Raw genomic sequence first — 15757 nt, 5'->3', positions numbered from 1 at the left:
GTTAGTAACAGCTCGCGCCAAATTGCCTGCTCCCCCGACGAGCCTCAATCAAATCCCCTTCCGAGCCTGACAGTTCGCCTCCACCTGCAGGGGAGTCGATAAGGAAGGGAACAACTGGCACGCAAATCAACTGTTCTTCTGCAGCCCTCGCCTAGCGCCATTCCTTCCACCCTCGGTGCAAGGAAGTCAACAGCTGCCATTTTCTGCCCAGCAACTGCCTTCGTGCATGCGCAATTGGCTGCTGGGAGCCGAGAGCTTTTCTGCTAGCAATATCAGGCGTCAATGACATTGCCTCCGTGGTGAAACTGTCAGAGTTCCGTTCCTGAAGCTCTGGGATTCCTCCAAGAGGGCCTCGATAAGCACCTCGCTCCTAACACTCTTCGTCGCCAGGTTGCAGCACTAAGTACTGTTCTCTCTACTTCCGCAAATCTTCCTCTCTCGCAGGACCCTACGATTCGCGCCTTTCTAAGAGGTGCAGCCAACCTGTGCCCACCAGTTATCCATCGCTACCCGTCTTGGGACCTGACCTTGGTCCTTCAGGCCCTCATGCATCCTCCATTCGAGCCTCTCGCTTCCATCAGCCTCCGGTTTCTAACACTCAAGGTGGCGTTCCTGGTCGCAGTTACTTCGGCTCGCCGAATATCTGAACTTGTGGCCTTGTCAGTGAGAAGCGACCTCTGCGTTTTTCACACGAATCGTGTCGTACTGAGACTAGACCCCTCATTTCTACCTAAAGTAAATTCCTTCTTCCATCGGGCCCAGGAATTGATCCTCCCGGACTTCTGCCCGGAGCCTCGACACCCTCCGGAAGCAAACTGGCACCTCTTAGATGTCCGCTGGGCTCTGCGTAGATATATTAAATGAACGGAGCATTTCCGAAAATCTGAATCGCTCTTCATTTCCTTTCTGCCCGCCTCCATGGGCCGGAAGGTGTCTTCTACAACAATTGGAAGATGGATCAAGTCTTGCATCTCCTGGGCTTATTCAAACCGCTTCCACAGAGAATCCTTCCTCACTCCACGAGAAGCGCCGCCACCACGGCCGCCTGGGCCACCAATGCGTCCGTCTCCGACATCTGCAGGGCGGCTACCTGGTCATCCTTAAATCCCTTTATCCGGCACTACAAAGTGGACGCCTTTGCCTCGGCGGAGGCGTCTTTTGGTCGCCGTGTGCTCCAAGCTGTATGCAACTCTTCAGACGACGTGCAGCAGCCAGTCTCCCCCCCTGTCTGAACTTGCCTAGGTACATCCCGAAGCTTTGGATTCTCCAAGCTGCGTGTTGGAGAACGGACGTTGCTTACCTGAACGTCCCTTCTCAATGCGCAGCTGGAGAATCCAATCCACCCTGCTTGGCTGCTGCTGATCCTTTCCTTACGCTCTACTGCTCCTTACTTCGTGAACAAAACTGGGACTCTGCTGAGCAAGTGGGCGTGTCTGAAGAGAAAAATTTAAAGGAACACACTCAGTGTAGGCTACTCAACTACTGAATTACCCGAAGCTTTGGATTCTCCAGCTGCGCGTCGAGAAGGGACGTTCAGGTAAGCAATGTCTGTTCTAGCACATTTGAATAACATGCATCCGAAGATACAATTCACTATGGAAATGGAGATTGAAAATCAACTCCCATTCTTAGATGTATTAATATATAAGAGAACTGATGGCACCCTAGGACATAGTGTCTACCAAAAGAAGACACACAAAAATAGATACTTAAACACACACTCTCACCATCATCCCTCACAAATAAATTCAGTAGCAAAAACTTTATAATCACTAGAACTAAACGTCTAGCAGATGAGGCACATGTACAAACAGAGCTTCAGACTCTCAGAGGTATTAATAGCAAATGGGTTCCACGAAAATAAAATTAAAAGTATAATTCGACAAGGGATATCAGGACAGAGAGAAACCCAAGAAGAAGAACAAAAAATGGGAAAAGCCATCCTGCCCTATATAAAAGGAACCACCAATAAAATTAGCAAGATACTACAGAAACAAAAAATAAAAACAGTGTTCTGCACAGATAGAAAAATATCAATGATGTTGAGAAACCCCAAGGATAAAATTGAGCTGGAAAATCAAGGAATATACGAAATACCATGTACCTCCTGTCAGTCATCTTATATTGGACAGATGAATAGACAAATAAGAGTGCATTTAGAACATAAAAATGCAGTGAAAAAGGAAGAGCAAACTTTTTTGGTACAACACATGAAGGCCACGGGACATAATATAGATTTCAACAAGGCTAGAACAGTGGTAAAAGAGGAACATCTTAATAAGAGAATAATTAGGGAGGCTATCGAAATTGAAAAGAGGCCGCACAATATGAATAGACGAGATGACACCTCTAGGTTATCAAGTATTTGGAAACCTGCACTGAGGGAAACTCGAATTTTAACATCAGAGGATAGGCAGAGATCCCAACAGGCAACCAGTGGTGTTGTAATGCATACAAGAACCCTTTCCTCTTTGCAGTTGATAGTTAGCAATAGGGAGAGAGACAGAACCAAGCCAGAAGACATGCTAAGATCTCAACAGGCAACCAGTGGTGCTGTGATGCCTACTAGAATTCTTACCTCTTTGCAGTTGACAGTTGGTGATAGGGAGCCAGAGAAAACTGGACCGTTAACACGCATTCAGGCTGCAGCTAGTATAATGAAGCATAACCCACAGCTTCTAAACTGATAATAAAGGCCAGAAGATGACAAGGTAGAGAGCTTGTCAAAATGTTGCCTAATCTTAAAGTGTTGGTTAGGATTTCAGCCAGAGTTTTTGAAAAACCTTAAAAAGGTTTTTGTTTGGGAATTTAGCAGGGTGGATTTGATTTAAATCAAACTGATTTAAATCACGATTTAAATCACTTGTCAGTAAGGCTTGATTTAAATCATAGTTTTCTACATAAAGACTAATTCTTGCTGGTATAACTTTAATATGCAAGTAGATGAAGATTTTTAGAATAACAACTTTTCATATTAGTTTTTTTATCCCGTTTAATAGGTTAATCATTCATATTTGGACAACTTTTCTGTTGTACTTAGGAAGGAGAAAAATAATCATTACCTTAATAATAACAATTTAAATAGATTTATTCAACTGAAACAACATTACAGCATATGTTATTTGCTTAAACAAACATCCATGTTTGTTAACTAATTTGGCTAAACAAAATATATATATATTAAGAAACTGTCAGCCCAGCCTACACATGAAAAACTTAAATACTGTCTTCTGTAGCTCACTCGTCATCTTCATCTTCTTCTTTGTTCATAATCTGGAAAAGAAAAACAAGCTTTCCTGCTTTATCGGGTCCCAAACGATTTCTCAATTTAGAATGAATGAGTCCAAAGGAAGAGAATATTCTTTCAACGCCTGCAGAAGCTACTGCTGTTAAAAGTGAAATCATTACTTGAACAGTCTCTAAATCCAAGCGCTTAAGAGACTTAAACCAGTTCACTGGTGTAACTTTCTTTAAAATATCTTCAGCAAACATATATTTCTTGAATGGTTCCCCCTTAGCTTTGAAGTTGATTATAGTTGGCATTACAGATGGATGATTGCTGGATATCCATGTCATAGCTAACTCCTCTTCCTCAGCACTTAAGTTTTGACCCTGATTCTGGATATTGACAATATTTGCCAAAAAATGAGCTGGAGACAGTACTTGTCCCATTCATTTTTTTAATGCTTGTAATTTAATTCTGTCCATGTGTAGTTCTGTTTTTAAGTGTTCACTCAGTTCCTTCCAAATTTCAACAGCATCAGCAATAAAACAGCTATTTTTCTGTATTTTGTTTAAAGCTTCAGAGATGGGTTTCAGGATGCTCAGCATATGTTCAACATTTCTCTTAAGCCCAATGTTGAGGATTTTGGCCGTGACAGTGCCATCTATTTTATCTCGATTTTCTTCACAAACTGTCATCACAATAGGCCAGTTCTTGATATACTGCTCAAAACAGTCCACCACAGAGTTCCATCTAACATCTTGTGGGAGCGTCAGCTTGGTTCCACCCATCCTTTTCAGAGCTGCTGCAGCAAAATGATTGTTATGGAAGTATTTAGCAATTTCAACAACATTAGTCTTTATTTCTGGAACACTTAAGTCTTTGGCTAAGAGGTGCAGCAAATGAGCACTGCAACCATATTATTAGCTTTGTATTCCCTTCCTGCTCTTCTAAATTTCTTCTCATCTTGGATACATTTGCAGCATTGTCTGTGACCAAACTGCGTACTAGACATTTGAATTTTTGTTCACATGTTGTTGTTATAGCTTTTACTGCCACTTGTAAGTATTCTGCTGTGTGTGCATTTCCTGACGTATCAATTGTTTGTGCAAGGAAGACTTTCCCTTCTTCTGTTGTTATACAAGCACATACAATAGGATCATTGTGGATGTTACTCCACCCATCAATACTTAGGTTAACAATTCTACCCTCCAGAGCTGTTGCACATTGCTCCATTTCTCTGTCATACACTTTATCCAGCAGTTTCCCTGCAACATCTGCTCTGCTGGGTGGACTGTATCCTGGTCTCAGTGACTGAACCATGTTAATGAAATGTGGGTTCTCAGTCAGATGGAAAGAAGAGTTCGTTGCATAAACAAACTGGGCAATTTTTTCATCAATTAACTCTTTTTCTAATCTGCTAATTTTTATCACAAACTTATCTATGATGGTTCCAGGAGGGAAGGGTTTTTCCTTTCTTTTAGGTGATAATGATATGTGGCTGTGGGTGTCTGATGATGATGATGCTAATGAAGCACTATCCTGGATGGATAACTCTGAAACTGTAGGAGGATGGTGATCCTGAAGGTGGATAGTTTCCAGAATCCATGAATTTCCCCTAAACAAAAAAGTCAATGCTGTTATTTTATTGTTTATACAATTTCTGCTTATTGTACCCAGCACTGCCCCAAAAGGAATATTTGCTTTTCTTCATAACTGTACCAAATAACAGTAACATGCAGTAATAATAAAAAATATAATTTTGCTCAAACATGACAGTTCAAGGCAGTCTTTAGAAATATGATTCAATAAAAATGTTTACCAACCTGAAGATCCTGCCTGTTCAAATGTGTTTCTTTAGTCATCTTCATCACAGCACTTCTCATGATGTTGCCTCATTCGGGCCACCAGGCCTTGCATTTCTTTGTTGCAGTATTTGCAGTTTGCACTCATGCCTGCCTTACCGATAGGTAAAGGAACTTCATTAAAATATTGTCAAACTGGGTCTCTTTTATGGCCTGCTGCCATTATAGGTTTTTTCCTCCAAGGAAAGAATGTGATAAACCTCAGGTCATACAAAAAGATCCAAAGACTTGTCTGTCTGTGGCTGTGCAGTATTGTGCTCAGAAAGTTTCACTTTCATTTTGTACTGCTTGTCTGCTTGCCCCTTCCTCCTCACACTTAGTTTCACTTTCTTCTTGTGCAGATCTATTCCACTCCAAACAATCAGAAAAATATTGTTTCTATTCTATTCACTGAACTTCTTGAAACTTAGCACTGAAAGGGTTGATTCTGTATTCATACGTTTGTAGAACAATAGGATTAAGGTCTTTTTTCTCAACTCTGTTCATGTTATAACATTTTTGCTGTGAAGAAGAGGCATGTGATCTCTGCTGAGTCAAATTCAGTTTTGAGAACTGCAAAAGTAAACCAAGCATCTGTGATAATATCTTGTAGGCAGAGAAACTGCCCAATAATCTTACAAAAACCTCTGGAAGAGCATGACATTGTGAATGGATTAATGGAATTTATTTACCAAAAAAAATTAAACATATAGAGACTTATTCTACATAATTAAAAAACTAATCTTTATTTCATGATGGAATAACCTTTGGATGGTAATATATTTTCCTCAAAAAGCATTTTATTTAAAAAAATCCGATTTAAATAAAAAAAAATCGATTTTAATCAAAAAAAATTTATCCACCCTGGAATTTAGAGGATTCTGAGCCCTGTTTTAGATAGAAAGGCAGGTAGGTAACTCTGGGTCAATTCCACCCTCACAACTCTTCCAGAAGAGTCAAGCTACTTCCCAAAATGTCTGCCAACAAAACAGCAAAGACTCGTTCAGGCAATTGTCAGGAGTCAAGACTAATTTGAAGGTGTAAGATTCCCCTCCCCTCCATTTTTGCTTTTATTTCTTTGTTGCCCTCTCAAGTCTAGTTTCCATTCTGTCTATGCTATAGAATTATAAAGGCAGATTGGGGCTGCGGTGGCTCACGTAAGACGCTGGGCCTGCACACTGCTGAGGTCGGCGGCTCAATTCCTGTGAGCAAATAAACTGCGTAGGGACAAGAAATCCTCTCCCGATTTCCTACCAGCATTCAGGCGTCCTGCGGGTAAAGATGATACCGCCCCAAAAAATTCCTTTCAGAGGCAGCCAGCCACCTCGGTGATCCCTGGCTAACATGCCATACGCTAAAAAAATAGTAAAGGCAGGTGGCCCTAATGCAAAAGCAACTAACTAGGATCTACACATCTCCCTCTGTAATGCCAACAATATTGGAAAAAATCTTATTTCTCTCTCCTTCCAGGAAGGGAGGTTATCAACATTGTAGCAGCTTCCTCCCTCCTTCATCTGAAAAGTTCCTCAATAAGAGGGGAAAACATTTGTGATTGGAAACATTTGATCAACTCATTTTAACATCTGGATAGATGTAGTTAGATCCTTGTTAGCTAGTTTAGTAAACTTAACTATAAATATATTTGTCTGCTAAATACGAGCAGCCCCATTCTTTTTTTTTAGAATAGCCCTTTCCCCAGAAATCTGTTACATTTCATATCTTAATATTTTAAGAGTTGGGAATTTCTGATAAGTACAATGCATCCAATAGTGACTTGCAGCATACTATCCATAGCTGCTGTATTCGGTTAACCTTGTATCCATTCAATTCAAAAACTGACATATTAATCATGTTAGATAGAAGGAAATTCAAGTACCAGTTTTTATTGGACATAACTTCATTTAGAACACTTGATAATAGATACTTGCTTGAGAACATTGCTGTTGGAACTGAAAATTGCTATCAGTTTACTAGGGATGTGAAAAATATTCCATGCATGGAGCTGCTAGTTTTCAGTGGCCTAGGCATAAATTAATTCAGAAAGAATTGTTTTGGGGCATTGGAAAAAATGGAAAACCCAGGGATATTGGTGGCAACCAAAAACTAAGAAAGTGCAAATATCAGGAATGAGTAGTTCAGGTGGGTATTTCCACTGGAAGCTAAAGATGTGGCAGTAGCTAGCGGGAAGTAGGGCAAGGGAGACATTGGAAAATATTGGTAGCCTGCCACAAGCCAGGAGGGAAAAGAGAGGCCCGGCATATCAGCCTTGCCCAACTCACCCTTAAAATCCTGAATTTTGTTTCAGCCCAAACTGGACAAACAAAATATTCCAAATTTTGGTGTGGCTGAAATGCCACCCACTTGAAATGGTTTAGCAGAGCTTCTGAAACACAATGTGTTTGTTTTGGGTTTTAAAGAAAAGCACACTTTCTTGTAATCAGCTTCCTTCAAGTGTTTTCCAGTATCTTGTGTAGAAGCGTGTGACTTCAAAAACCATGGTCTTAAAATCTTTCTGCTGCTCTGCTTGCTACTGCTCTAATATTGCCATAAACTTTAGATGGAGGACTTCCTGTAGAAGAAAACAGTGTATTAATACAACTGATTTATAGTTAATGATACAATATATTTTTAAAAATACAGCAAAAGGTCTACAGTTATAATTAAACTATTGATTTAAAAATAGAATTTTAGTTCTCAATGCAAGCTCTTATAAGGCTGCTGTGTCATACATTCTTCTGAGGGAAAATGGGGATTCTAAAATATACAAATTGGTACAGCTTAGGCCTTTTTCTAACTAGAATACCCCTAAATGAAAATATACTAGTTTACATTAAATACCGAATGCTATATATTTAGGTTAGAATTTAGATGGCAGATGCAGAACAAGGGTAACAATGAAGCCCACTAATGAGCCATCAGTTTGATATGAAAAAAAAAAAAACTTTTAATTTCTTGCTCCAAAAATGCCTTCCAGTGTGACATATATGGAATGCAGCAATGTTGTGCCATCTCAGTTTTTCTATTTGATTACCCATCCTTGAAAACTGAGTTGTATGCGGAAACAGCCTGTAGTTATGTCTCTTGATTCATTGATCACTATTTATAGTCCTTTATATTATCCCTTCCCCTCATAGAAATGTCAAGTTACATTTCTTTAACCAAAACCACTTCCTACTTGCAAATCTTTGCTCATTAACTGGCATATTCAAAATACATTAACAAAAGGAATACAAGTTTTACCTAGAATGAGATTGCAAATGGCTGTCCGTGCCATTTTAATGTTCTGGAAAGATCCTAAAATATGAACTTTCCTGTAATTAAAATTAAAAGATCTCTTCACATATAAAGTTTAAGATACCGGACCTCTGAATTATTCTATTCACTACACAATCTTATATAGCACTTTATATTTTTATATAAAAGCAGCTCCAAGCTAAATTTATTTTCATAAGGACAAATTTCAGCAACAGGATATGTCTTAATTGAGGCTCATTAATTCTTCAATATTTGCTTCTCTTATTGCATTATAATACAATTACCATTCTACTTTTAAATATAGTTAGACAACCCATGACTCTCTAGGTCATTTCTAAGATCTGTGTCAATGGCACAACTTTTAATGTACTTAAAAAGTTCTTAAAATTCAGAGATATTTAGAGATATATCTGCCTTGAAAGTAGCTCATGTTGAACTGTATATCATAGTCAAACATCAGAAGTTGCTCACGGGAAATATTTTATGACATTTTGTATTATAGAATGCTTTATGATTATTTTTATCTCATGTTTTATAAAATTTGTCAAATTTCAATTCCATGGAAGTCATGGATCTGGATTTTGGACGTATTCTGTAAAAGTTAGCTAATTTGAGGTACCTTGACTCAAATACCATTGCCCTATGATGTTTCATCCAGTTAAAGGAGAGTTTTAGTAGTATATAGATACAGCTTCACATATAAGACACACACACCTCATTGTGATATTAAACAATTTGAAATAACGCTGATAAACCTTTTCTATTGCTACATATTTTTTTGTAATATGTTGACTGACGAAGGCTAGAAAGCTCAAATATATTTGGAATCTCAGCCAATCAAATCCAGGCATTATCATTATATGAATAACAATAAAGCATGTCTAGAGGATTCATCTGCCACAAGTGATGCACACAACCATATCAATTTGTATATATACTACGTTCAGCCAGAAAATACACTGTAAAGCAAGGGTCTCCAACCTTGGCAACTTTAAGACCTGTAGACTTCAACTCCCAGAATTCCTCAGCCAGCAAAGCTGAGGAATTCTGGGAATTGAAGTCCACAGGTCTTAAAGTTGCCAAGGTTGGAGACCCCTGCTGTAAAGTCCTTAGGGAGATAGTTTAAAAACATGAAATATAAATATAAATGTTTTTGTGTTTTCAAGGCAGTATTTAAAAGATCATCTTAGTAGCGTCTTATTCCTGGGAATTTATCAGAAGGATCCAATAAATGGAAGATTCAGTTTTAATATATCCGGCATGTATAATATGCATGGCAAAATTATAAATGAGGTTCTGCAATTGCTTAACAAATATAGAGGGCTATTACACTAAAACCTGGAATTTATTAGCCAAGATTCAAAATTTTAAAAATTGGGAACTCTATAACACTTACGAATCTGCAAGAACTATTCGCGTCCTTGTTACATTTTCAATAGTAAATTTGGTTTTTCCGCCTTTTCCAGCAATTCTTCCTATTGCTCTTGAAAGATGATCTCCTTTTAAAGGTTTGACTAAAAAGAAAACACTGTTTTAATTATTATTATTTCCCTGGGCCATTTGTCTATGTTGGAATCCAATGAATTGTGATTGCTAAATTTGAGTGTGACTTAGTTCACTTAACCGTCAAGTGAGAGCCAGTTATTTTTTAAAAAATACATATTTCAAAAAGATTCACAAAGTTCTACCCCTTATTCCCCCCACATTTTAATGAGCTATGCTGATAAATAATAATATAAGAATTAAGATGACAGGATTCTACCATTTTCTCAACACTTGTCTCAGGTACAATAATGAAACAAGGTAATCCACAGAAATGAAACCCAAATCTTTGTTGATATAGAATGGGTGTCAAACTCGTGACCCGTGGGCCAGATGCGTCACATGCTGGCTCTGCCCCTGCCCAGTTTAGCAAAGGGGAAAAAAGTCCCGATATGTCACATGACGCTGCCGTGATGATGCGAGTTTGACACAGCTGATATAGAAAGTCTGCTAACAACATTTAGAAGTATATATGTATACTGGTTAGCGCAGCAGACTAAAGCACTGTTATTAACATCAGCTGCCTGCAATTACTGCAAGTTCAAATCTCACCAGGTTCAGGGTTGACTCAGCCTTCCATCCTTTCTAAGGTAGGTAAAATGAGGACCCAGATTGTGGGGGCAATAAGCTGACTTTGTATAAATATACAAAAGTATGAAGGCTATTGCTTAACGCATTGTAAGTCACCCTGAGTCTTCGGAGAAGGGCGGCATATAAATCAAATTACTACAACAATAATCACAAATCATTATTTTAGTAACATAACAATATATCTCTAACAATGCTTTTGCTGTTCAATCTATATTAAAGATTCTCATGGTAACTCACCAGAAGGCCTAATAGTGACAACACACAATTGTTCATCTTTTAAAATTTTAATGTATCTTTTGAAATCCACAAGACAAGTTAACAGTTACAAATGAAGGCTGGCAGTTTTAACAGAAATGGTTTAACTAAACCAAATTAATCACTGGGAAATGATATTTCAGACCAAACAATGTGAATACATGTTTCAAAATTATTTTCAGAGATTATTTCAGATGTATTCCTATCAAAGAACAACAGTTCTTAACTATATGCATCTCATATTCCCTAATGCCCATTATTGTTCTGATCTTTTGATATACTGATTTTCATACTTACCATCTGTTACTTCAAATGATTCTAGAAAAAGCTCATCTAATCTGATTAATGCAAGTGCATCCTGAAAGAGAAAACATAGCAATGTTTTTAAAATAATAACTATGACTTTTAAAAATACAGCATCAAAAACAGTCACTAGTAAGTCACATAGCATATGGATTCTCTAGGTTTGCATTACCAAAACACAATAAAATAGACTAGAAATTTGAAATAATGGACAATAGTACTAAATTCCCTAATATGCACACTTATACAAATACTTCAATGAATACATGCCACTACATACTACCACCACTACATACCACTCTGCAAGTCATCAATTGGCAAGAAATTACCTGCCAATTAAAATGTTCTTATCCCATGGGTTTTACCATCTCAAAATACTTTCCAGACTGTTTCCCAATTTATTTGCATATGTTCATGGTACACTTATCCAGGCAAAATAAAAGCAAGTTTTGACACTTTATCTATATTGCATATAAAACCTTATCCACTGAGACATTTATTTAGTTAGATAATTTATAATTTATATAACTACTGATATCACCTAGGTAATGTACGAAAGGATAAAAACCAGAAAAAAACAACACAAATTACAAATAAATGTAAACATTTTCTGTACAGATTCAGCAACTGGGATCACAAAATATTAAACCCCTCAGCTAATTATGCAAAAAGAAAAAAAGTCTTCCCCCGAACCCCTATGAAGACACTTCTTAGATCTTTTCATTTCAAGTACCATCAATATTCGTTCATTCAATATTCATAGAATGAAGTGAACTACAGTAGATGAGAACTTACCTCAACTTGAAATCCTAGTATAAAAGCTTTTACAAAATCAGCTGCTTTTGTCAAAGCACCTATGTCTTTTGTTTCTTTACAAGTCTAGAAAATAAAATAAGTCTTAAAATTTAGGAAGTGATCCTTGGGGAGATTCATAAAATATTACATGAAGCACCAAAATCAACTCTCCTAAATATTTAATCCACTTCTAAATATTAATTTATAAGCTTCTATTAACACCATATACTACTGCTTCTACTATATAAGATTATTTTGACAGTGCTAATGAATGAATTTAAAAAATCTCCAAATCTTTATGGGAAGAATTATTATAAACATATTCTACATTGTGGTTGCCTAAAATGAATTGATACATTAATTTCCAACCATTTGGAACTGACTTTTCTAACAACTCAGATCTAAAATGCTATTTTAACAAACCAGCAAGTCATGTCTATTTTCTGAGATTAATGGAACAAACTAATTATTAAAGTATTCTTTACAGAATCAAATATAGCTGCCAAGTATCACTGGGCCAAAATAACTAGTGAAGTTGTGAATCAACATATTGATCTACTCTTCCTCATTTATCAAGGATAAAAACAGAAGGGGGAAATTTTTGTTTATCCATGCCAGTAGCATCCAAGTATAATTGCAATATAATTTGCTACTATCAAATTTGCAACATGTTCTGGGTGGCAACCAGATAAAATGTTCTCTTTGTGAAAGATTTGCAGAAAGGTATAGGCTCCTATTTAAACAATACACATTTGCCTTTGTTGTTGTTTGTTGCAAAGTTATATTCGACCCATCGCGACCCTATGGACAACTTCCCTCCAGGCCTTCCTGTCCTCTACCATCCCCTGAGACCATTTAAGCTCATGCCTACTGCTTCAGTGACTCCATCCAGCCACCTCATTCTGTGCCGTCCCATTCTTCTTTTGGCCTCAATCCGTTCCCAGCATTAGGCTCTTCTCCAGTGAGTCCTTCCTTCTCATTAAGTGGCCAAAATATTTGAGTTTCATCTTCAGGATCTGGCCTTCTAAAGAGGAGTCAGGGTTGATCTCCTCTAGGACTGGACCGGTTTGATCGCCTTGCAGCCCAAGGGACTCACAGGAGTCTTCTCCAGCACCATAGTTCAAAGGCCTCAATTCTTTGGCGCTCAGCTTTCCTTATGGTCCAACTTTCACAACCATACATTGCAACTGGGAAAACCATAGCCTTGACTATATGCACTTTTGTTGGCAGGGTGACATCTCTGCTACATTTGCCTTATCTATTTATATTTGAAGGATTATTTATTTCATTGGAATGCCTTCTAACATAATGTAGCATTGGATTATTTGGAACTTTTATTGACCAAAATAATGAGGTTTTCAAAACATTAAGGTGATAACTTGTTTTAACAAAATATTTCTAATGCTAAAAAAAAATTTAGGAGTGATTTTTTTCCCAACAGCAGACACAAATATTAGACAATATTAATTTTTCAGAAATAGTAACTTACTATTTACCTTTATCTCTACATTCCTTGTTTTTAAGTTAAATCTAATTTGAAGCTGCAAATGTTCTACAATTGGTGTAAAAATTTTCATCCAGTTCTCTTTTAAAGGAGTATATCTGTTTGCTGGTACAGGAATTTTTCTCAATTCATCTTTTCCACACTAGAAAACATAGTAACATCACAATATAAAATGTTCAGCAAATAAAATTATTGCATATATTCAGTTTATGTCAGTTTACATATAATAAACTACAGAAAATGTAAGAGATGTAAATAAGTTTTTTTTTCTAATATTAGGTATAACAGAGATTCTTGCGTTTAAAGTTCTACCATATTCAAAATTAGAGAGCTGTGTTAGTTTATGCTAGTATTAGTCTCTATTATTCTGACTGCGTCAGACTCCTTCTGATTTTTATTATTAAAAACTGATGCCCATCTTATACAGATCTAATAAAACCCCCAATTTCTATATACAATTTGCATGATGAACTCAGTCACCCTATAACAGTATACTAAGGATTAAACAGAAATTTGTTAAGAGACGCTAAATCAGTGCAAAATGATTAAAAAATCCTTTGCTTCCAATCACAGGACGTTGCAGGTAACAACCAGCATTTTATCTTGCACCGGGAAACAAACTGGCCATCAGTTCAACTCACAAAGCAGAGGTGTCACCTGGGCACACTGAGGCAGGCTCATCACTACTTGTGCTGCTGCATTTTGGACCTGTTGAAAGGTTCCAAGAGGTTTTCAAAGGGCAGCCAGATGTAGAATGCATTGCAGTGCCTAAGTCATAAGATGCCTAGAACATGAATGACCACCTGAACCTCCATCCCACCCACCTACCCACCTCCATCCAAGGAAGGAAGAAGTCTACAGAAGCACAAGAATGGGATGCACCACCACCATCCTGGCTCTGCCACAGGTCATCGACAAGGGCGACCAAGACTTATCTCAGTGCTAAATCTTTGCCTGAAATCTGATCTGGATTTCCATCAAAATAGCTTTTCTCTCGGAATGAACACCAAAGCGAAGAATGGGAAGATGGGGATGCCTACATTCACACATACCCACACACAATATAATTATAATATTATTGGGTTAGGGATTTTCTGTCTTCATTGTGAGTTGTATTGTGTTGGGAGCTCCACCAATCTCATTGTACATATGTTGTGCAGGAACAATAAAGGTTGTTGTTGTAATAACAATAACAATAATAACAACAACTTGGAACACAACACTCCAGAGTTTCACAGTTGTCGAAAACCAAAACGTACAATTTATTGACATAGTGGTACCAGGAGACGCCAAAGTTGAAGAAAAAGAACTGAAAAAAATCATGAAATATCACGACCTGACCATCGAAACTACACGGCTATGGATGAAACATGTAACAGTTATACTCATTGTCATCGGGGCACTTGGTACCATGTCCAAGGATTTTATAAGATACATCAACGAATTGCAGCTTCCTGCAATAACACCAGCGGAACTGCAAAAAACTGTGCTACTTGGAACATCGTACATCTTAAGAAGGTACTTGGTTGATACCTAGGACGCTGGCAGCAACCCGTATCGACCATTAGCACCAGTCAGTGGTATTTGTGATGCATTTTTGAATGTTCAGTTGACTGAGTTTCATATTTAATGAATAATAATAATAATAATAATAATAATAATAATAATAATAATAATAATAATAAATCAAATTGAAGATTAAATCTGCGCTTAAAACCAGAGGAAGCCACATTCGGGTTGCTCCTGGAATGGAGAATTAACGTGGTATTGAAACGCCCCGCAGCTTAACCATTTGTAAATGCTCGCCATTCACATTGCAAAACGCAATGCTTTTCCCTCGAGAGACGGGGAGGGGAAAGCGTAACCTGTCCCCAGGCATTAAGAAGGGATTCCTGGCGACCCTTTTCTACTTCGGTCAGCCCAGCGCAGCCACGCCAGGAGCTACTGGAGAGTCACTTACGGCGAGGGCTTCTCCGCTAAGAGGGGGGAAATCCGGCCGCTTCCGAGGCACCGGGCTCTCGTTCGTGTCCATCTGGGGCTCCCGGCGCCTCTTCCGCTTGAGGACCTTCGTGAAGCCTTCTTGGTGAGTTTGCGTTTCCATCTCAGTCGGCAGCCGCTCTTCGCCAGCGCTTTCCATCTCCACGCTTCGCCGGACCTATCTAGCACGATATCGACAGGAAGAGGCGGGGCTGCGTCTCGGGCCACGCAAGACAGCCGCTATAGAAGCCTTCCCCTTCCTCCAGTTCGCACTCTATGGTTGGAGGTCGCGCTCTATTTCCCCGTCCCTATACTGTAGAGAGAGAGAAAGAAAGAAAGAAAGACCGAAGGCTTAACCTTGGTCCTCTCGCGGCCTTGCCGGGCCGTTTCAGGTGGAAAGGTGGTGGTGCTGCGCAAAAAAAGGAGCACGGATCGCAACCCTCGGAATCTCTATGATCTAGTATCCCG

At 38.4% G+C, this 15757-nt stretch overlaps 1 protein-coding gene across 1 annotated transcript; it reads right to left on the bottom strand.

Annotated features, from left to right (window-relative positions):
• Positions 1-6930: 6930 nt before the first annotated feature.
• Positions 6931-15751, bottom strand: PNO1 (partner of NOB1 homolog). The gene is made up of 7 exons (XM_034432432.3): positions 15273-15751; positions 13305-13454; positions 11809-11892; positions 11008-11068; positions 9719-9836; positions 8308-8378; positions 6931-7636 (listed from the first exon to the last, which is right to left on the bottom strand). Exons 1-7 carry the CDS (start codon positions 15447-15449, stop codon positions 7569-7571), a joined length of 729 nt encoding a protein of 242 aa, XP_034288323.1. The 5' UTR covers positions 15450-15751; the 3' UTR covers positions 6931-7568.
• Positions 15752-15757: the final 6 nt, after the last annotated feature.

Source organism: Pantherophis guttatus, chromosome 1 (assembly GCF_059756535.1).
Source record: "Pantherophis guttatus breed Tessera chromosome 1, ASM5975653v1, whole genome shotgun sequence".
Lineage (NCBI taxonomy): Eukaryota > Metazoa > Chordata > Lepidosauria > Squamata > Colubridae > Pantherophis > Pantherophis guttatus.
Note: the sequence above shows the minus strand (reverse complement) of the source record. Positions and strands in the feature narration are given on the sequence as shown.

Coding starts and splice junctions, on each gene's coding strand:
- PNO1 (XM_034432432.3), bottom strand. CDS start 15,449: ATGGAAAGCGCTGGCGAAGAGCGGCTGCCGACTGAGATGGAAACGCAA. Junction 13,455..15,272: donor TTAGCGGAGAAGCCCTCGCC/GTAAGTGACTCT, acceptor TATGTTTTCTAG/TGTGGAAAAGATGAATTGAG. Junction 11,069..11,808: donor TACTAGGATTTCAAGTTGAG/GTAAGTTCTCAT, acceptor TTTCTCTTTCAG/GATGCACTTGCATTAATCAG.